This window comes from Thalia democratica, chromosome 4 (genome assembly GCF_965202585.1).
Source record: "Thalia democratica chromosome 4, ktThaDemo2.hap1.1, whole genome shotgun sequence".
In the NCBI taxonomy this organism is placed as follows: Eukaryota; Metazoa; Chordata; class Thaliacea; order Salpida; family Salpidae; genus Thalia; species Thalia democratica.
Window position 1 is genome coordinate 57,226,970 of NC_139168.1, and position 21,499 is coordinate 57,248,468.

Here is a 21,499-nt window from a genome sequence, read left to right on the forward strand (position 1 = left end):
CGCATAATATTGTACATAAAGGCTCAATAAACGTAAGACTTTGTGGCAGTAGCTAACTTTTTGTTAATAAATAATTTTTTAAATGCACAAAACTAGTTTACGTTTACATTCAGCTTATAACACAATACTTGAGTCAAGATTTTTTTATTTTAGAACTTCTTTTCATTAATCTTGACTAGTGTCAGAATTTATGCGACAAAATTTAGGACTTTAGATTTTTGGCCCAATGGTAAGGCTGAAACTAAGCTTGCTTACAAAAACTGACTCAGTAGTTTTTGGAGATCTTTAGCAGAGTAAGCTGCGAGTGCAACACAAAGAAGATTTCGTACTTTCAAGTTTTTCACCTTTTGCATTGCTCTCTGACGTGTTAGTAAATTAACTCTTTTTTTATTTGAACTGCCCCAATACACTTTTTCTGATGTGACTTATTAGAGTAAGTTAAGGATTATGTATAAGTTTTATTTAAATATCGTTATTTTTTTTAACTATACTTAGATTTTTAAGCAAAGTGTCCTCTAGTTGAATTGGTATTCTTTTTTATTTCTAGCACGTTCGCGTTGCCGAAGCTAAATTCGTTGAATCAAATTACAAATATTAGAAAATCAATTTAAGAACAAATCTAAACAGTAACTTTTAATTTAAATGGTTTTAAACTTTTTGTTTTTAAAGATAACAATTAAAGATCTCAACTTATTGATAAAGAGAACATTGTATATTTTTTTTTCAAAACAATGTTATACTAAAAAAATGTTATCATTAAGTTGATAATAAAATATGGTAAATAGATAACAAGACAATAAGCTTAACTTAAATTGAAACTGACAATAATGTATGATAAAAAAACAGAAATTAAGTTAAAAACGAAAATACCTAGTAATCTAGCTAAAATCTTAAAGCTATTAAGCTGTTTATCAAAATGAATATATGTTAAGATTATGAAGCTTTTTTTGAAAATTTTATTTTCAAAACCATTTAAAATACTGTAAAGTAATTTCAATTTAATCAAACATGCTTACAAATTACTGGTTGATAAACTTGTGAAGTACAAACTAATTCTATAATCAACAGACTAAATAATAAATTATTGAGCTTAATGAAATTTAAAAACTAAAAAGTTAACTAGTATAAGTCTTAGAATTATTAAGCTAAATGAGTTTTATCAAAGGTTAGAAAATTTTTTACAAGAAAGGTAAACTATATTTTATTGAACGGCAAAAAAAACGCTCAGATTATTTGGTTCAAGGACCTGGTGCACTAGAAAACTTTTCGGTTATCGAGTCGCACACCACGGATACCTTTTAACGTTCTTGTCCATGACAAAACACTACTTTTAAGTTTAAACTTTTTAAAATTCTACTGTAAAATTAAAGCAATATACTTATAAACTTATGGCTGGTAAGCTTGTAAAAAAAACAACAACTTTTTAGTGAACTAGCCTACAAATTATCAGGTTTAACTTAAATAAAAACTGGCAACAGGTGTAAAATAATCAGATAATAACTAATAAACTAACAAAATAGTTAAGTGTTAATCAAAATTAGTTTACGTTGAGGTTGGAAAACTATTGCAGAAAAAAAACTTTATGGGCACCATAAATTTAAGTTAAACTATTCAAACTTATAAAATATTGGCTGGCGCACTTGCAAAATAATTAGACTCTAGCCTAACTGAACTAAAAATTGTAATAAAGCTTGTTTGCGCTAAAATAATTAACTGCTATATAGTGGGGTAATTATAAATTTTGCTAAAAAAACTCACTGAAAAAGTTCAATTGTAACCCTTGAGGCCTGCGTTAAGAGATTATTGCTGTATTTTATACATAGAGCTACAGCTCCTCTTGTTATTTCATTTAACAGCCAAAAGCATAGGGCATTTGGTGCTGAGGGCAAGACCTACATTTTCTGTAAGCTTCTTTTAAAAAAATTTTCTGACCTTAGATTGAATTCATTTTGATAAACAGCCTAATAGTTTTAAGACTTTCACTAAGTTACCAATTATTTATTTTGGTCCATGTGTACCTTAATGCTAGTTTGAACTTTAATTAAGCCCAATAATTTAGTATGTTGCTTATTAAAATTTGTACTTAATAAGTTAATCAACCAGTAATTTGTAAACGTTTTTGATTAAATTTAAACAGCCTTCAAGTATATTTACATAGTTTTAAAAGTAAAATTTTCATTAATAGCATCATAATCTTACAAATATTCATTGTGATAAACAGCCTAATATTTTTAAAATCTCAGCTAGATTACTAGGTATTTTTGTTTTAACTTTATTTTTGGTTGTTTTCATACATTATTGTCAGTTTCAATTATAGTTAAGCCTAATCTCTTCTTATATGTTTACCATATTCTTTATTTCTGAGAATGTCATATTTTGAGTGAAACATTGTTGTAAAAATAATACCTTAAAATATCGGAAGTTAAAATTATTTTAAGTAATTGAACAACTAGATTGTTGTTGTCTAATAGAGTCAGTTCTTACATATTTTCACAGATATTTAAGCTATTAGTTTCGTCTTATGTAGTAACAAATATTTAAGTAGTACTCTGTTAACATTTTTTCATGTATAACCAGTGCTTATATTGATAACATTAAATTTTTTTTTTTTTTGTTTAACTAAATAAAATATATCTTCATCAACAGTTTTTAATCAAAAATTCTTAAACTTTTTCAGTCTAACCTTAACTTAATAATGGACGACCATACTGTGGGGCTTATTTTAATTTTCAACATTTTTTTACTATATAAAAAACTCTAATTTTTCACTGTTGGTCATTAAAATAATCAACATTTTACTATTTTTTAAATCATTACAATTTGATCTGGTTTAATAAAAAGATACTTCCTGAAAGTTTGAGCTGAATTTAAAAGGAAATGAAAATATTACCTTTTAGCAAATTTTTTTAAACTTTGGGAAGGTCGGTAATGAAAAAACTCTGCTTTGTATGTATGTATCTGAAACTTGTCTTTAAACGGATTATATCAAAAGAGTAATACAAAATTTTGTTGCTGTAAAATAAGTATTTTATCGCATACAATTTAAGCTTTCAAATAAAAGTCAACATTAATTTCTGTAAAAAATATTTGATTCCTGTATGGCCCGAACTTGCTTCTTTATCTGTATGTTTAAAAAATAACTTAGCTACATCACTGAATGGTAAAATAAAAAGTTTGACTTTTTTAATATAATTGATCGATAAATCTTTAATTTTTTTCATATACGACATATAACAAAACTACAAGAATATTTACTATTTGGTCATTTTTTTTTTACAAAAAAACGAAGTTTAACTGTTTTAAATTCTCACAACCATATAAATGCAAATACATGTGATCTTTTTTAAGCATGCATTTTGCTTTACTCATTTTTAAAGAAAAGAAAAAAGAAATATTTAAAACATATATACAAATAAACTTTAAAAAGAACCAAAGCACGTTTATTTATACACTTTAAATGATCAAACAGTTCTAGTAGAAATTTCTAACTTTTAAAATACTGTTTATGTTATCTTAAAAAATAGCAATGAAATATTTTTAAAGATAAAACTAAAAGTATTAATTAAAAATCAAAATACTCATCTTCAGATAAGCTTTCATTTCGATCATTCGTTTGGTTAATTTTAAAATCCTGACGCTTCCATTGCAGTTCTTCACTGCTACAAATATTTCTTTTTTTCTTTCTGCTACCAGCAAATTTAGATTCAAATTGAAGACGGTCTCGAGTTTTTGCAAGTTTTCTTTTCTCTTTCAATGTCCTCTTTATTTCTTTTTCGGCAGCCGGCCTTTTGCTTTCCAACTCAGCTTCAATTTTTTCTATTTTTTTAGCTGTAGCAGATCTTGACTTTACATTAACTTTGCTTGAGATAGTTGACACTTCTGAAACGTAATTTTAATTTAGTCTAAATTTTTAGCTCTAGGTAAATTAGTTTTATAAAAACTTATATATTACAAACTCACTTTTTAATTAGGTTTTTTTTTAAACTATATAGATCAGAGACTTATACAAACTATAAAACTATTACGTACGAAAAAAAGTAATTACAAACTTGCTCTTTTGAGTAAAAGGGATTATTGTTCTTTTTATACTGTTAGTTAACATTTTCTTTTAAAACTAACTATAACTTTATTTGTTAAAGGTCAATGTTATTAAATATTAATAATAAAATAAGTATGTATAGCTATTTAAACATAAACTATTTCAACAAAATTTTAAAGCTTTTTAACTAAGTTTATTGTGAGAGCTTCAATATAAACACGTAAAATTACATAAGATAAAATAGAAACGATCAAAAATATAAATTTAAGCGTTTGTTAACAAAGATCCGAGCGAAACAAGTTCACTGGAATACATAATAATAATAATTTAAACAGTATTCTTAAGTAACAAATATTAAGATTTGTTATTTTATTTTGTACTAAATGTTACAAATATTATGCAGTTTTATAACAGTCAGATTTAACATTATGTATTGTATCTATTATTAACAATTAAGTTTTAAGAGTATTTTACTGTAGACATTGAAGTTTCATTTATAGGTTTTTTGCTTTTACTGTTACCTAACAAGTAAGTAAGTGCTTTAAATGATATTTATAAAACATTTAAACATCAAAAACAAAGAATTGCTTTCGTAGATTAAACTATGAATTAGTAAAAAAATTTGGACGCTAACTATTTTTTGGTTTAAACACTAAATGCTAACTTTAAGAACATAAACAATGCATATGACAAAAACACTTCTTAAATTGTAACAGTATTATAATTAAATTGTTTCGTTAATACAACTATACTTCAATTTTTAGATATATTTTATATCATTAGAAAAATAAAAACTTTATTTCTGAAATCGGATTATTAAGGAACTATTATACCAAAACTTATATTGGAATTAAAAAACGTGATTAACACACATAACAACAATAAAAAGTAGGCTTGAAAACAACAACTATAATAAATACATAAATAAATTTAAAGTTTCAAAACTAGCACGTAAACATAATATTTTAAATCAAACATATGAAATTAAGTAGAATACAAAAACGTCAAAAAGTGCAATAAAGTCATTATTAAACAATATTTTATGATTTTGTTACACATATAGTGTAAAATATTTATTACAATGAATTAAAATTAAACTGTTATTATGGATCGTGTTTGTACTTGGTACAGTAGCAAATCTTTACAGGGTTGCGACGCAAAATTTTGTAAACTTAGCCTGACTTTTCAAGATTTTGACCGATTTAGCCTGACTTTTACTTTCCTTTTAGGTAAGCGTTTTAAGTACGCTCTTCCAGTTAAATACTAATTATCAGTATGCATATTTTGATAAGTACGTATTTTGAGTACACATATTTTGACAAAAACGCATTTTAGTACGCACTTCTCATTCAGTAAACATTTTTGAATCGAAACAAAAACTTTCTGTCAGGTTTCTTTTTTGATTACAGTTACAATTTTTAGCTACAAACTTTCTATTGAGTAGCTTCTATGTTCAGAATGTATATTTCAGCGAAAGATAACTGTAATAATAAGTTATTAGAATATAAAAACAAATAATAAAAATATAATTACAAAAATTTTGCAATGAACTAGTTATACTATTTCTCACTGCTTACCTCTTTGCAAATAATATCTAAGTCTCACAAATGTGAAATAAACTACTGGCAAATATTTTTAATTGAAGTACTCAAACTAAATTATAATTAATTCTGCAAAACAAAAATTTTATTAAAATTTAGACATTTGTTATTAACTTCGTTAAAACTCTAAAAAAATAATATCATAATTTATATTAAAAAAATTAGCTATGATCTTACATAAAATATCTTTAAAAACCTTACAAAAACAAAGGAAAATAAATAAAACAACACATGCAATGAAATAGTAACTATAACTAAGTAATTATATTAAACAACATGTTTCTAGGAAAATTTTGCAAGTTTAGTCTGACTTTATAAAGAATTTTTTGTTATTTTTTTACTATTTTAAGGCTTTGAAAATTAAGGGATTTTGTATACTAGAACTGACAAATTTTGAAATGTAGCCATTTTGACCTAAAAAAACTGACTTTTGGTTATTTTGGACCCAAAAAAACTGACTTAGCCTAACTTTTTGTAACTTAAAAAAAAACTATATTAGCCTGCCCCGTGACAACCCTGCTTTAGTAAAACATCAATAAAGGTTAACATATAACCGTCAATAATTAGAACTTCTACGATAAATAATTTTATAGAGTGTGATATATAAGTTTAAGAAAAAATATTTTAAAGAATGAAAACAAAACATTTTAAGTAGTATAATTCAACTAAAACTGACCAGAGTTAAATGACAAGTTCAATGAAACAGCTTTTCCAGAAGAAGCTGTAGACGATGTAGTAAACACACTAGAATGGATGGAATTAAAATCAGTCGAGTTAATAGGTAAAACAGTATATCCAGGTGTTTCGATTCCATCAACCTTCTGAAAAAGTAAAAATTTTGGATTTTATTTTTAACAGTTTTCTTTTCTTCTAAAATAACTTCAAGGGTTGCTAAAATTATTTTAGATATAATATGGTACACTTTATGTAATTACTATACTTTTATATTTTACCTACTACTTATTTATTTTGCAAAGTACAGTAACCTGCCACATAACTTTTTAATGTTATAAAATTTTTTAAACACGTACCAGACGCAAAGAACAATGGCAGATTTTAACTTTAATTTTAAACTAATGAATAATTGGCATATTTGTTGTTATTTATATGTACTACAAAATTTAACTAAAGGGAGAACATTTTACAAACGTGGCCATATTATTGATATAAAGGTAGTCCAACCTTGTTTTACACTGTTTTATACAAGTTGATGTTAATATGTAGAGTTTTATCTTAGATATCGGACATTTTTAACCGTTTAACAAAATCTAAAGTTACTATCAAGATATAAGTCATTAAAGTCAGTGAACTAAATAGATTTCTTGTAGGAGTGGCGAACTAAAAACAATAAAAAAACTGTTTAATTAAAAACCTATCTTTTCCATAACTTTTTAACCAGTCTTCATTAATTTTTTATAGTACCACACTATTAATATATTTTTCCTACTATTATCATTATTAACTTTAAAAAATATATATATATATAAACCTTTTTTTTTTTAATTATGCTAAAAAATTTAATATTTAAAATTCCAACATTCAAGTCTTTTAAACTATAAAAAGGACTGTGTCTTGGAAATTTTAGGTCTCTAGTTTAAAAAAAATTAAAAGGAAGATCAATAGATTTTTTTTTTTTGATATAATTGACAAAAAAATTGAAGTCCATCAAGTTTGAATTAAAACTATTTTCTTTTAATTGCAATATGTCAAAAAATAAATCAACATTTTAAATTCTATAAAAAATGGTTTGTATATTGTTTTATGGGGAACGGGTCAAAATTACATAAAGAAAAAATTGCCTAAGTGCACAAAGACAAATTTGCAGGAGAGCACAAAATTGCACAAAGACAATTTTGCACTAAGGGTCAATTTTTCACGTGTTACAATTTTGCATGGGATGAAAAAAACCAGAAAAAAATGTTATAAAAAAAAAACAGAAAAAAACTAAAAGATAAATTAATTTAAAAAAAAACAACAGTGGTAGTAAAAAAAATGTTTTAAAATAAATAAAAATAAATAATTCAACCCGTGCAAAAATGTCTCCGTGCAAAATTTTCTGATTGTGCAAAAGTGTCTTTGTGCAAATTTATCTTCGTGCAATTTTGTCCCTTTGTGCAAAAGTGTCTTCCTGCAAAAGTATCTTTGTGCAATTTTGTGCGCTTGTGCAGTTTTGTACGTTTGTGCAAATTTGACAGCTACCCTGTTTTATGTTATGTTTTATACAAAAGCCAATGTTGATTTCTGTAAAAAAAAATGTTGGGTCCCCAATGGCAATAATTAAATTACTAACTGATAAAAAAGTATATTCTAAAAGTTCCAATAATTATTATTAATAATGAATGTGAGCGTAAAAAGGTGAAAACTTTGAAGTATCTATTTGCAGGACATAAATAAATTATAATTTTGAGTTTTAAAATTTTAGACACTTTTTAGTAGATTTAGGAGAGTTTTAATCTACCATTAAAAATAAAGCATAACATTTTATCCATAATGTGTTTTTAAAGTGAAAGCTACTTAAAGATGAAGTTATGCAGGTGACTATACATTTACAGAAAACATCACTACTTGTATGTAGAACTTAATGGGATTTAAAGAATAAAAATGGTTTTATTAGCAATTACTTGTCACTTTGTAAACAATAAACAAATGTATTGATCAAGTATGATTTAAACTCCAATGTAAACTTTACTTGACATCCTCACTAGTATATTTTTTATGGGTTACAAACTTAATAACAGAGCATTATCTTTTTAATTGTTTGTAGTGTAGTAAAAACAGAAAAAAATTAGAACTTATAATACTCTTTTCATAATCTAGATAACTGACTGGAGTGTTAAAAATATTAAACAACACTTTGAAGAAAAAATTACTTAGCTTGAATAAGAACTTTTAAAGTATAAAAACTTCTTAAGTTTAAGTATTAACTGAAAAAATTTAACCGTAGTTTTGAAAAATCTACAAATTTTATTGCACAACACATAAGTTTAAAATGTTTTCAGATTTACAATCCATCATCAATAAATTTTCAATAAACTAATAGAACTAAAACACATTTATGCAACTGAGTAAATAATAGTGCATTATTAAAATATGTTATGACGTAGTAATTCAAAACTGAGTATAAAATAAAAAAAAGAAAATTGACTGTGTACTGGACTGATTTAAGCATTATTTTCATAAATAAATCTTGTCTAAAGTTTAAGTAGACTTAAAATTATAAATAAGGGAATTATCTTAGAAGTGGTGCTAACATTGATATAAAATTAAAAAAACATTACAACAACTTTGAAGTATTAAAATTGAAAACTCAAAAAATGACATCCCAGTAGAGATAAGTACATCAGGAAAAATTGTTTAAAATGCACATTATATTTTATCAATATTTATTCATTTCATATTGAGTTCAAAACTTTTTATCTAGAATAATTAGGAAATTTTACATTATAAAATGCTAAGTATAATCATGTAATGTAAACTTACCCCAAAAATGTCTTGCTGTACCTGGTCACCTTTTGTTTTTAGTTTATCAATAACTTGACCACTTAGTATAGGAACTTTATTTTTTATTTCTTTTATATTTCTTTTACCTCTAATCATTTTATTTGTTTTACCTAACTGATTACTATTATTTTGAGCACTCATTTTCTTTTTAAGTAATTTAGCATCACTTTTAGTTTTTGAATTAAAAAGAGTTGTAGGTATATTCTTTTCTTTAAGCTTTCTAGATTTTACACAAACTCCAGAGTTGATCCATTCACTAACGTCATTTAATTTCTCAAAATTATCATGAAGACATTTCCTTTTTTGTTTAGTAGAGGTTTTAACTTTATTCTGTATTTTTTTATATCGCTTAGGTCTAGTTTTATTCTTAGAATTATTTTTTTGAGATTTTACACAAACTCCAGAGTTGATACAATCACCAGCATCATTTAATTTCTTAAAATTATCATCAAGACATTTCTTTCTTTGTTTAGTAGAGGCTTTAACTTTATTCTGTGTATTTTTATATGGTTTAGATATAGTTTTATTCTTAGAATTATTTTTTTGATTAGCTGCTTTGCTTCTTGTAATAATTGTACTTGCAATAAACGGTGTAACAGTCTTACTTACTTTATCACATGGCTCATCTTTTTTGCTTAGAAGATCATTTTGAATATTGCTTTGTCTCTTTTTTTCTACTTGTAGTTGCTTACTCTTGTCTGATTTTTTATTGTAATTTAGGAAACCAGATTCTGGTTTTTCAATTTCAACACTTAAACAATTAATTTCACTAGTACTTAATTTTTTTTCATTATCATTTTCTCCTTTTCTTTTATGGGCTTTTACTAAAGATTGTTCTTTAACTTTGTTCTGTTGACTTAAATTATTTCTTATTGAATTGTAATGTATCCTGGTTTTGCTTCCTTTGCTTTTAATATCAGAACTAAGATTTTTAATACTTATTAAATTATCTAAGCTACTAATTCTTTTTGTTGTATTGTTACTTGTTTTTAAAGATTTAACTTCATTTTTTCCACATGTTTTATTTTCAGTAATATTATTTTGTGATTGATTATCTTTAAAATTGTGACTTGGTTTTTTAGGGCATTTGTCAGAATTTTCGTTTTTGACAATTTTGCTAGTATCTTTATTTACCCTTCTTTGTAATAACTTAGTTTCAAACAAACTCTTTCTAGTATTGCTTTTTTTTGGTTTTAAAGGTGTAGATTCACAGAAACCAATTTTGCAATCAGGAATACTTTTAGCAGCTTCTAAAAATGCTATTGATGATAAAGTAGAGTTTAATTCACTAGGCACAGCTTCATCTTTTTTGTTTTTACTATTTAACTTCAATTGTTTTTTATCAACTGAAGTTGATTTTGAGGATTTTGGTGCTAAAAGCAGTTTTCTTCGCACTGGTCGAACTTCTGGATTAATTTTGGGTTTTGCTCTATTAGCAGGCGTTTTATTCTTACTTTGATTAATACTATCTACTAATTGCTTATGTTTTGGAGTTTGAAGGTTTGTATCAATATCACTAGGAATTTGTGTTTTTAAACGCTTGACTTGAACTATATCATCTTTTTTATCAAAAGTTTTACCTATTTTAGGTGACTTCATAGCATCGTGAAGATGTGATTTAGATTTAACAAAATCATTAATTATGTTTTTGTTTTTTTCTAAACAACTTTCATTTATACTTGTTCTGTTGGATGGTAAAATACAGTTTTTATTAAAAAAAGATTTATTTTTCAGTAAATCTAGTTTTATAGAAACTTTAAAACGTGTTTTGTTAAACCCTTTGAAATCTTTAATTTCTACAGGAGTAGCAATAATTGCATCGACATTTAACATCATTAGCTGAAAAGAGTGCTTAGCTTGATTAAGTTCAGTAAGAGATATTGTCTCTTTACCTTTGCTTAAAATTAAAGGGTCTGAACTAAAACATTCATTATCTTTAGAAATAAGTGAATAATTTCTTTTTTTAGCATTATTCTTGCTTTGTTTAAATGGTAAAACTTTAGTTGAAGTTAAACTTGGCAATTTGTTTTTCTTTTTTTTTTTTGAAAAAGACTTTTGTGGATTTTTGTTTGTTTTTGAAATCCAATGAATTGGATCTAGAGGTAAGTTTTCAACATTTAAATTAAGATCTAAAGGTAATTTACAATTTTCTCCACTTTCAATCTGTAGTTTTTGATTTAGTCCATTCATTTTGTTTTCTCCATGGTTTTCATTGTCTTTGTAGTTTTTTTTTGAAAAACTGTCTTCATTTTTTTTTTGTTTCGAAGGTAAATTTGTATTGATTGGCTTTATTAGTTTAGCTAGAATATTTTTCCACTCTACCGGAAGTCCTTGCTCAAATGCATTGTACAAATCAGATGGCAAGTTGGTTTTGCTAACAATAAAATTACCTTGTAACTTGTACAAAATACCGTCAAGAGTTTCTATAACACTTTTGCTAATTCTTTTACTTACTAATGAAGTTTTCACATAAACAAACTGGTTTTCTTTTTGAACAAATCCATTAAGCTCAAATCCTTCAAAATTATACAAAACTGACCAATGGTATAATACTTTTTTTGTTGACATTTTGTTACTACTGCAAAAAGTACAGAATTTCATATATTAAATACTATTTACAAAATCTGACTTAATTTTTTTTTTCAATAATGCAACTAACTAGTTTTTAAAATCAATATTTTTATGAAAGATTAAAAATAAACAATTAATTAAGATATATTTTGTGCACATAAACAAGTTTTATGTAAATTGTCTATAAAGAAAATGAATGTTCTGTGAATATATTAATAGTCAATACATAAAAATTTAAAACTTTTAGAATAAATTTTCAAGTTTAATAACTTAAAAATAAAAAAACTTAAACTAACAAAAGTATAGAATAAGTAGAATTGCCACTCTAAGAGAAAAAAAAAGCCAGCTTGAGTGACTGAAAACTAGCATAAGTTACACCAAATTAGCCAAGTTGGCCTGAGTTTATGAGAAAAATAAAACTATTACTGTTAATCAAGCAAAAAACCTAAAAATACCAAAACAATAAGAAACAGAAAAACAAAATCTTTAAATGAAATTTCTCCTATTTTTAGTAAAACTAGCCTGAGCTTAAGGAAAAACACATCTAAATTTTGTAAAAACTAATCAAATTAAACTGATTTGGCCAAGTTCAAAATTTAAAACTAGCCTGAATTATCCTTAGTATCATAAGTATTTAAAAACCTTGTAGAAGACAAAATATTTTGTTTTTTTTTAACCTTAAGTTATAAAATAAAATACAAGATGCTTAAAAAAATTAACCATGTAATCCAAATTATGTCTTGATTTTTAAATGTAATCAAATACTTTTATTAAGACTATGTTAGGTTTTATTGTTATTCCTTCCATAATCTTTAACTTCACAGTTCTTTTATAAACTTTGCACTTTGAGAAGGAACAATTTTTTGAAGGTCAGACAATGGTGCATCTAAAATATTCTTTACAGTCTTATATTTTTCCAGCAATAATAAAGCTTTTGATCTACCTACACCTTTGAAACCATTGACAAATTTCAATACATTTGAATCAACAAAACATTTGTTATGAACGGCATTTGAAAAAATATTAGTTTTCATCAAAGAAATTGAAACAAATTGTTGTAATGCTGATGCTACTTCTTCTAAATTAGAGAAACAAATTAACTTGAGCTTATAATCTAACACCACAAGCTTTTGTATACAACTAAACAGATGATTTGTAAGACTATTAATTTCAACTAGAACTATCTTATTCAGCGGTGTAGAAGATCTAAAAAAATTGCATATTCTTCGCTTATAAACTGAATTATCTACTAATAAGTCACTTTCTGAGACATAGATTGCAGCTACAGATGATGAAGGAAAAAAATCAATATTTTGAATATCACTCATGAAAATTACTTTTGCTTTTTCATTAATATGTGATATCAGTTCGGTATTCTGCCATTTCAAGTTTGCTACAATATGTCCTGTTGGTACTACAACAGTACTTTCATCTGTGCTCATTATTATCCAAAACTTTGAAAAATTAAATAACAACTAAAAACATTTGTAGTTCTATTACAAAATATATAAAAAACCTCTATGACTTTAAAATTTTCAAACTGATTACTAAATTCATATTTTTATTAACATGCCACAAACAACACCTAAAAAACACAGCAGAATTTTAACTTATTTAAAATGTCAGTTAAAAACTTCCTTCTGAAATTGATATTTTTTAAGGTTGTAAAATATTTTAAATTTATTGATTCATAATTTTTTTTATAAAACTGTTTCACTCATTAAACATATTAATGAGGTTCTCAGTTAATATTTATAAAATGTTAATTTATATGAAAACTTAAGCTTATTTGATAAAGATAGCAACTATGAAGTTTAAAAGATATAAAGCATGAACTACTGATAAGTGTAAAAAATATCTAAGGATACAGTGCAGGGGCAGAGCAAGTAACAACAATTTTTTTAACTTTTTGAGCTTATACAAAAATTAAGATTGCTTAAAATATATCTGCAGCTTCAGATTAGTTTGGAGTTACTAAGTTTTGTCTTTTGATTGATATTGGATTTTTGCTGCAAAGAGCTATGATTAAAAAAAGTGTGGCCACTATTATTTAGTAAGTATTTATCAACTTTAAGCTTTTATTCAACAACTACAAATTTTAATTAATTATTATATAAAGAGCTATAAATATACATGACTGCATACTCTACAAATCTAAACTACTACGTCATTTTTTATCAGAGTTCTTTAAAGTATGGTCAAATTTTATTCAAAAATAAAAAACCTGTGTAACTACAAACTAGCCAAAGATACTTAAATTAGGTTAAATTAAACGACAAAAAATTTGCCACAACTCTTTAAAGTATTTTAGTCAAAGTATTATCTAGTGTTTCAAAAAATCTTTAGATTTAAACAAGATAATATTAAGAGTTAAGCCATATGGTATAAATAACTTTCTACAAGTTGCTTTCTACAGCGTTTTAATACTACAAACAATTTCTAAATAAAGATGATATGGTAAAATTTAAGAGTATGTTAGATTCCTTATACAAGGATAAAATTATCATTGTGAACAAACAAAAATTACTAAAAATCTATCTCTTCCTTTGTTTTCTGATATATTTAGCTCATTTTATTATATATCATTGTTTATATTATGTATGTTGGTTTATATTTGTACAAATTATAATTTCAGATTTACATTATTAATAAAGTGTTTAAACACAAGGAGTTTTTCTTCATAAAAAATGCAACTACCAGACATCAGATCAACCATGTAATTTAGTTTGCAGAATTCTTGAGCTGCACAAAATGGAACATGAGAAGAATTCTGGGTCATTATATGCTGTTATAATGCCAAATGCATCTCAACTGATTTGGCCTAGAGTGGACTAAGTTGTCAGTCAAGAAAAATCGCTTGCCTTCATTTGCAGGTGGGAGCTGTTCAAAAACAGGTAAAATATAAGCAGCCAAAATGCAAGCTTACAGCTTTTTCAATGCCTGCATGACAAACTTACCAATCTTATGTTGCCAAATGATCCTAGGCTGATGGCTAAGTCAGAAGAATATGTGGCTACTGGAACTAATGGAGTCAGTAGAAATCAAAAAAATGCAATTGGGGTCAAAAGAGCAGAACGTATGACTGAGCTTGCATCAAGAGCACAATGAACCATTCAGAACATTTGCAACCTGTGTTGCAGCAAAGCAGAAATTTGTAATATCTGAACAGTCAGTGAATGTTAATGTGGAAAGAAGAACATGGCAAGACATACAGAAGAAGCAATAAAAAGTGTGGTGCTTGCAGGTGTAGATGACAATTACATTAGAGGAGTATTTCTTAGCACTGAAGAATCTTGTCTAGATCAATTTTCTAAACAATTTTCTTTATTGAATGCAAACAATAAGGCAGACATGCAACAATTAATCCATGTACTGTATCAGCAGTCTCTCCTTTTCAACGTCAGAAAAAGCAATGTTACAACATAAGAAATAAGTCCCACTATGTTTCTTGTCAAAGTGTAAAAGCTTTTCTATCCATTAAAAGAAAAAGGAACTCGAAATTTTAAACCATTCAGATACATTTTTTTGTTTTTTTGTTGCAACCAGTCAAAGAAAGTTAATGTTGTTCAAACTCAAGATGATAGCTCCTGTTTTATGCAACAGGATATTCAGATAATATCATTACGCACTAACAAACAAACTATGTTGTAAAACACTAGATTCAACAGGAAAAAATTGCATAAAGCAAAGGCTTTATACTAGGGGTGGGCAATGTAAATAATCAACAGGCCGGATCTGGAAAATTTTAGTCCTTTAAGGGCCAGAGTATTTCTGATTTATTGGATCCAGCTGGATCCTTGTTTAGACCTAGACCCTAATTTGAAAGTATTTTCCTGATCTGGCTAAGTACTAATTTAGATAAAGATCCGGATACAACTGGAAACTAATTTCAAAAAAGGTTAGGATCTGGCTGGATGCTAATGGATCGGATATTTCAGAAGCTTGAATTCAGTTATTAATTACTAAGTTTCTCAAGTATGGAATTTTATGTTAATGTTTGTTATGTAATAACTCGTGGCCGAATTAATACTAGTAAGTCTTGTAAATACAATAACAATAAAACAATTATAAAACCATAATATTTCACCTGTCATTCATAAAAATATAAAAACTATCCTGAGTTGGCTGAGTTTTTAAAAAAATTTCAACTAGCAAGAGTATTTAGTAGTCTGAAAGTGAGACAACCTTTCTCTAAGTTCTTGAAGTTCTTTCAAGGGTTCTTAACAAACATAAAAGTTACTTTTATTTTTTTTATTTTCTTTTAAAAGTTAAAAAGTATAATTCAAAATTTTAATAGATAGTTAAATGGCATTACAAACATAAAAAAAAAACAAATTTGTTGAACAAATCATGTTTAAAATTAATGAGATAATACTTTAAAATATTTATCAAACAGTCATCACTAAACTTGACCATATAAATAATCAATAAGTCTTTGATAAAAATCAAAAGCAAAAAAGAGTGCAAACTGTAGCCTCAGCTTAGAATGTTTTGGTAAGTTTTAAAGTTGAGCAGTTTGAATTAAAATAGTTGTCAATTATTTGTTTGAACATTAAAAACTTTTTACTTTTCTTAACATTTATAAAAACACAGCAATTTTTGAAATGTCAATTGTTTATGAAAGTCATTTTGGTAGTTAAGATCATAAAAGTTACTTAAGTATACAAATTGTTTTTGATAATTTTAAAAAGGAACATTCCAATTTATTTGAAACAGTACAAAATACTAGAACAAACTGGTGTTTTTATCATTACAAAAAAATAATATAATTTTAAAAACAGTTTTGAGTTAAAGTTTTGTTTTGTGAAAATTATGAAAAAAGTGTTTTTTACAAAGTTTGTAATATTTACATTTCATAAAATTTTGAAAATGCTTAGCCAGATTCAATTTAAATTTAAAAAAGATTTTGAGCTGCCGGTCATTTTCACTCCACAGGCCAGATCCGGATTCACCCCTACCTTAAACCATCTACAGGCATTAATTAAAACTACTAAATACGGTAAAAATAAAATTTGTATGATAAGTGCATTAGCTGATACTGGTGCACAGTCCAATCTTTGGGGATGGAAAGACTTTCAAGATGCTGGTTTTGATAATAATGATTCCTGTATGAAGTCAATCTTAATTTGTTGTGATAATAAAATTTAAATAAACATTTTAGGCACTTTCAAAGCTACTTCTAGTATAACATTTCTAAAGTATGAGGTAATTAGCTGCAATGGTTTTATCAATATCAGCAACTCAGTTACTGTTTTTTTTTTTTATGAAAAAATGGTTGACCTCCTAATTATCAATAGAGATGTTACCATATTGGTTCTCAGCTGCCTTATCAGCACTCTTAATTTGTTGCAAATTTAAAAGAAAAAGATGAAAATAAGCTGAACTAACATGATGTAAACTGCAAATGCCCAACAAGTAGCGAAGTTCCAGTGGCACAAACCAAGGTTTACAGCAGAAATTTTCCATGGAATATGCGCAACAATGCACTGTCATTGAAGAAACCCATTAGAATGACATCAAAATACCACCAGAAACCACTGCTAGGTCAGAAAAATTAGAAGAACTGAAAAAGAGGATTCCACCAAGGTGGTTACAACATTTCTCACCATTCCAAAAACAATGGCAACAACATCTGAGGACTACAACCAGGCCACGGATACCACAGTATACCAAGTATCCTGATGACAGACCAGGACTGCAGATATAACACAAGGAATTCAATTTCAAGAACAGCCCAAAATAGAAAGAACTCAAGCCATTGTTAAGGCATAAGTTATCTAATCCTTCTACAAGTCCTTTTGAAAATATGTTTGCAGATTTTTTCCAGTTAGCTGAAAACTATTATCTAGTAGTGGGCAAAAGAATGTTATGCTGGTAAGAAATATTACCAGGCCCATTATGAAATTCTTAAGCAGGTTAACGTAGGTTGAGTGTCTTTGAGGCTTATTTTTCAGATTTGGAGTAACTGAAGAGTTAGTTGATGGTGGACCAGAACTTTATCCAGTTCAATTAAGAAATTCCTCACAACTTGGAATGTTACACATTAAATAGCTTCCAATTATTAATATCCAAGATCAAACAGAAGAGCAGAAGTTGCTGTAAAGCAAAAAATTTACTTTTACAAGGTCTAATGTTAACATATAAGGTAGCATAGATTGCAATATACTTTTTGGTGCAATGTTTCAGTTGAATAGCACCCCTGACAGCAACTGAAAAGTATCCCCAGCTGAGATTATATATGGACGTCAACTTCAAGATGGTTTTGCATTTTTAAACAAGCTGGAAAAGTTTTCTAATTCTGCTGTGTCTGTATGGAGAGACAAATGGAAACTAAAAGAAGAGGCAATGCAGGAAAGATTTGTTAAGAATGCAGAAGTGATCAACCTTAATACTGGAAAGTTGCAACCTCTGTATTTTGGCAGTAGGTGTCTACTGCAGAATTAAAGCAATGCCCACCTACATAAATGGGACAGGAGTGGATTGGAGGTGAAAGTGCTTCTACATGATCAGTTTGTGGTGAGAATTGATAGCTCCTGGAGACTAACGCGGAGAAAAGGAAGGTTACTAAGGCATGGTTGCCACTGATCAAGCTGAGAAAAATTTCCTGACTTTTCCTGACTTTTTACCAAAATGTTCCTGACTTTTCTAAATCAGTTATACTTATGTAAATTGTTCACTTAGTTTAATAAAATACTACCTAAACTATTTAATATAAAATCCTTAAATTATAAATCAATTAAAAAAGGATATACTCAAGTAACTGTAAAAAAAAGACATAAAAAAATAAACTATATATCTGTTGTATAAAATATTTCCTCTTATCATTTAGTATAAAATTTGTAACAAATAAATAAACTCTTATTTACTTTAAAAACTTAAGTTACTCTACAAAAAATAAGTAAACTTAATCTTGGCATATACCTCTCTTATAACTTATTTTATAAATTTAAATAACTTTGAAAAAATTATAAAGAGGTAAAGTATACACATTAACTTGTTACATAAAATACTAAACTGACTGCTTAGTTATAAAGAACTCAATTATTCAAACAAAAACATTTTGATTCTAAAATTATGCTAGATAAACTTTTGTGTATATATCACAGTTTCACTATGGAAGTGTCCTTGCTACAGATCATCAATACTAAAAAGCTTACAAAATCTGCTTGTTCAAATAGGGTACTTCTTCAATATGATAATAAGAAATTTTTGCAGTTTTATAAAGGATATTTTACTAATTTATACTAAGTGAACGCATTGAAAATAAAATTAAATATTTTTGTAAATTTCTAGGAAAATTTTGGAATTTTTTTCTGATTTTAAAGGACTTTTAATTAACTTTTACAATTTGAAGGCTTTTGAAAACAAGGAACTTTGTAAACTTAAACTGACAAAATCTGACTTTTTTTTTAAATGTTATCAAATTTCCTGACTTTTCCTGACATTTATTCAAAACCCCCCATTTTTTCCTGACTTTTCCTGACTTTTGTCATTTTTTAAAAATTTTCCTGACTTTTCCTGATTTCCTGACTTTTCCTGACCGAGTGGCAACCCTGCTAACGATGTACAACCTAGTCTGAACATGTATTGAAACACAAGCTAATCATGGGTTGAAGAGAAATATTTTCAGCTTATAGGAGAGCATTTTGTGTCAGCAACATCCTGATTCTCCTGTAAACGTTACAGAAGACTACAACAATGCTAATACTGACAAAACAAATAAGATTGACAGATTTGAGTTCAAAAAAAGTAAGGTTTTGTTTGCCTTGCATGGGTTAAGGGCATAGGGGAAGTCTGAATTCTTTTTTACAAAAACTAACATTATTAATTAAACATAATTAAGTTAACATATTAGCTCTTATATAAAAGAAAACTATAAACTACAAGTCAGTTTTATAGATTATAAACATTTTAATTGGTTTCTGAGATATACACCATTTTGCAAAAAGTTTCCAATACAAACATATGGACTACAAATTTTTCAGGGTCAATTTTCTCAGAAGTTTAAAAATTCACTAAAAATCTGTCTCCTCCTTCATTTCTTGAACTAGTGATCTCAAATTTCCGGAACTGTATATGCAAGAACTTTGCCATAAATAGGGTTCTATTTAAAAGCTGTAGTTGTTTTTTTGTGAGCTTTTAAAATTTTATAATAAACAAATGTATATGTAAAAAAAATTGGTCTAACCACAGTCAAAAACAAGATTGCCACTCTTTGATTGAGGCAAAAAAGCCAGTCTAAGTGACCAAAAACAATCCGAAGTTTTTAAAAGTGTAAAAATAATTAAAATGAGCCAAAAAAAACACCTTTCAAGCTTTAATACTTAAAAATGCTAAAACAATAACAAAAGGACTACAAGTAACAGATTTTTAGAAAAAAAGACTTAAGGTAAAAGAAAACTAAACTGAGATAAGAAAAAATTACCCAAATTAGCCTGAGTTTTGAAAAAAAAAAACTAGCTTAGCTTATCAGGATCTCCAGGATTTAACGCCTTATAACGTTACATCTTATTATTATATTATATTAGTAACTATATATTTACATTGTAAAAATTAAACTTATTTATGATAAACTAAAATATTCAATTTACTTTATTTTACATTATTGTAATCAATATGAATTATTGTAATGATATAATCGCTTTGTATTGTCTAATAAAAGCAATTAAATATTTAAGTTTTATTAGTTTATGATAAATAAGCTTTATTTTATTTATGTATCTATAAAACACTAATTTTTACAGGGTTGCCACTCTTTGGGTCAAAAAATCTTCTCTGAGTGACTAGAAACTTCCCTGAGTAACCTTAAACTTTCCTGAGTTTCCCTGAGTTTTTTTTAATTCCTTAAAAATTTTATTATTTATTAAAAATTTACAATGTTAATTCTAAGAACATTGAAGAACTAGCCGCAAGGCTTAAAAATTTCTAAATAAGCACTTAAAACTAAATAAAATTAACTATTTTGAACAAAATTTTGAAACTGAATTAAGTAAATCTCATTCTAGATCTAGAAAAAAATTTCCTTGAGATTTTTTAAAAAATATTAAAATTTGCCTGAATTTTTTAGAAAAAATATAAATGCCCTGAGTTTCCCTGAGTTTAAAAAAAGAATCAAAATTCCCAGAGTCTCCCTGAGATTTTCTATAACTTGAAAATTCCCTGAGTTTCCCTGAATTCTCTGAGTGTGTGGCAACCCTGTTTTTAGCCGAAAAATATGATTATAAACCACACTGAATATAATATATTTTCAGTTTGATATTGGTGTGACATCATCCAAGGTAATTAACATAGATTTTTATAATTGAGCTGTGTTTAAAGCAAATTCTAAACTTTTTTCTAAGGTAGAAAAACATCAGACTCACTCTTCTCTCTACAATGTCCCTTTGTATAAAATAACAAATATATTAAAACATTAAATAAAGTTTTATGTATATTAAATTTTTCATGTTTTGTATATGAATTTTTTTTTGTGGGATATAAATGTATTTTATTATATTTTATTCTTAAATTTCTTATTATTTTTTTTCATTGTGTTTTCTGTTTAAGTGGCTCAGGTTTTGATGCCTGAGTCGAACATTGCACAATAAGCTATATAATAATAATAAAATATAGAAGATTAAGAAAAACATTGTGTTAATTTGTAAATTAAAGTTTACATACACATTTTGGTTATGGTTAACTTTAGGTGAGCACCAATATCAAACTGAAAATATAATATATTCAATGTCTTATTTAACCTTAGTTTTAGGCTAAAAAAATCAATACTTTGTTTCAAACAAGCTATATA

General features: G+C 26.6%; 2 protein-coding genes across 2 annotated transcripts; both read right to left on the minus strand.

Annotated features, from left to right (window-relative positions):
- Window positions 1-3,443: 3,443 nt before the first annotated feature.
- LOC145834009 (uncharacterized) lies at window positions 3,444-12,288 on the minus strand. The gene is made up of 4 exons (XM_082941311.1): window positions 12,009-12,288; window positions 9,121-11,719; window positions 6,317-6,461; window positions 3,444-3,879 (listed from the first exon to the last, which is right to left on the minus strand). Exons 2-4 carry the CDS (start codon window positions 11,707-11,709, stop codon window positions 3,563-3,565), a joined length of 3,051 nt encoding a protein of 1,016 aa, XP_082797437.1. The 5' UTR covers window positions 11,710-11,719; window positions 12,009-12,288; the 3' UTR covers window positions 3,444-3,562.
- An 11-nt stretch (window positions 12,289-12,299) lies between these two features.
- On the minus strand, window positions 12,300-13,154 carry LOC145833461 (Fanconi anemia core complex-associated protein 24-like). The gene has a single exon (XM_082940637.1). It carries the CDS (start codon window positions 13,152-13,154, stop codon window positions 12,531-12,533), a length of 624 nt encoding a protein of 207 aa, XP_082796763.1. The 3' UTR covers window positions 12,300-12,530.
- Window positions 13,155-21,499: the final 8,345 nt, after the last annotated feature.

Bases quoted from the DNA above. Each gene is read 5' to 3' on its own strand.
- LOC145833461 (XM_082940637.1), bottom strand. From the start codon at position 13,154: ATGAGCACAGATGAAAGTACTGTTGTAGTACCAACAGGACATATTGTA.
- LOC145834009 (XM_082941311.1), bottom strand. From the start codon at position 11,709: ATGTCAACAAAAAAAGTATTATACCATTGGTCAGTTTTGTATAATTTT. The intron at 6,462-9,120 runs GTAAGTTTACAT...TTACTTTTTCAG, and splicing joins TACAGCAAGACATTTTTGGG to AAGGTTGATGGAATCGAAAC. The intron at 3,880-6,316 runs GTCAGTTTTAGT...ATTACGTTTCAG, and splicing joins GAACTTGTCATTTAACTCTG to AAGTGTCAACTATCTCAAGC.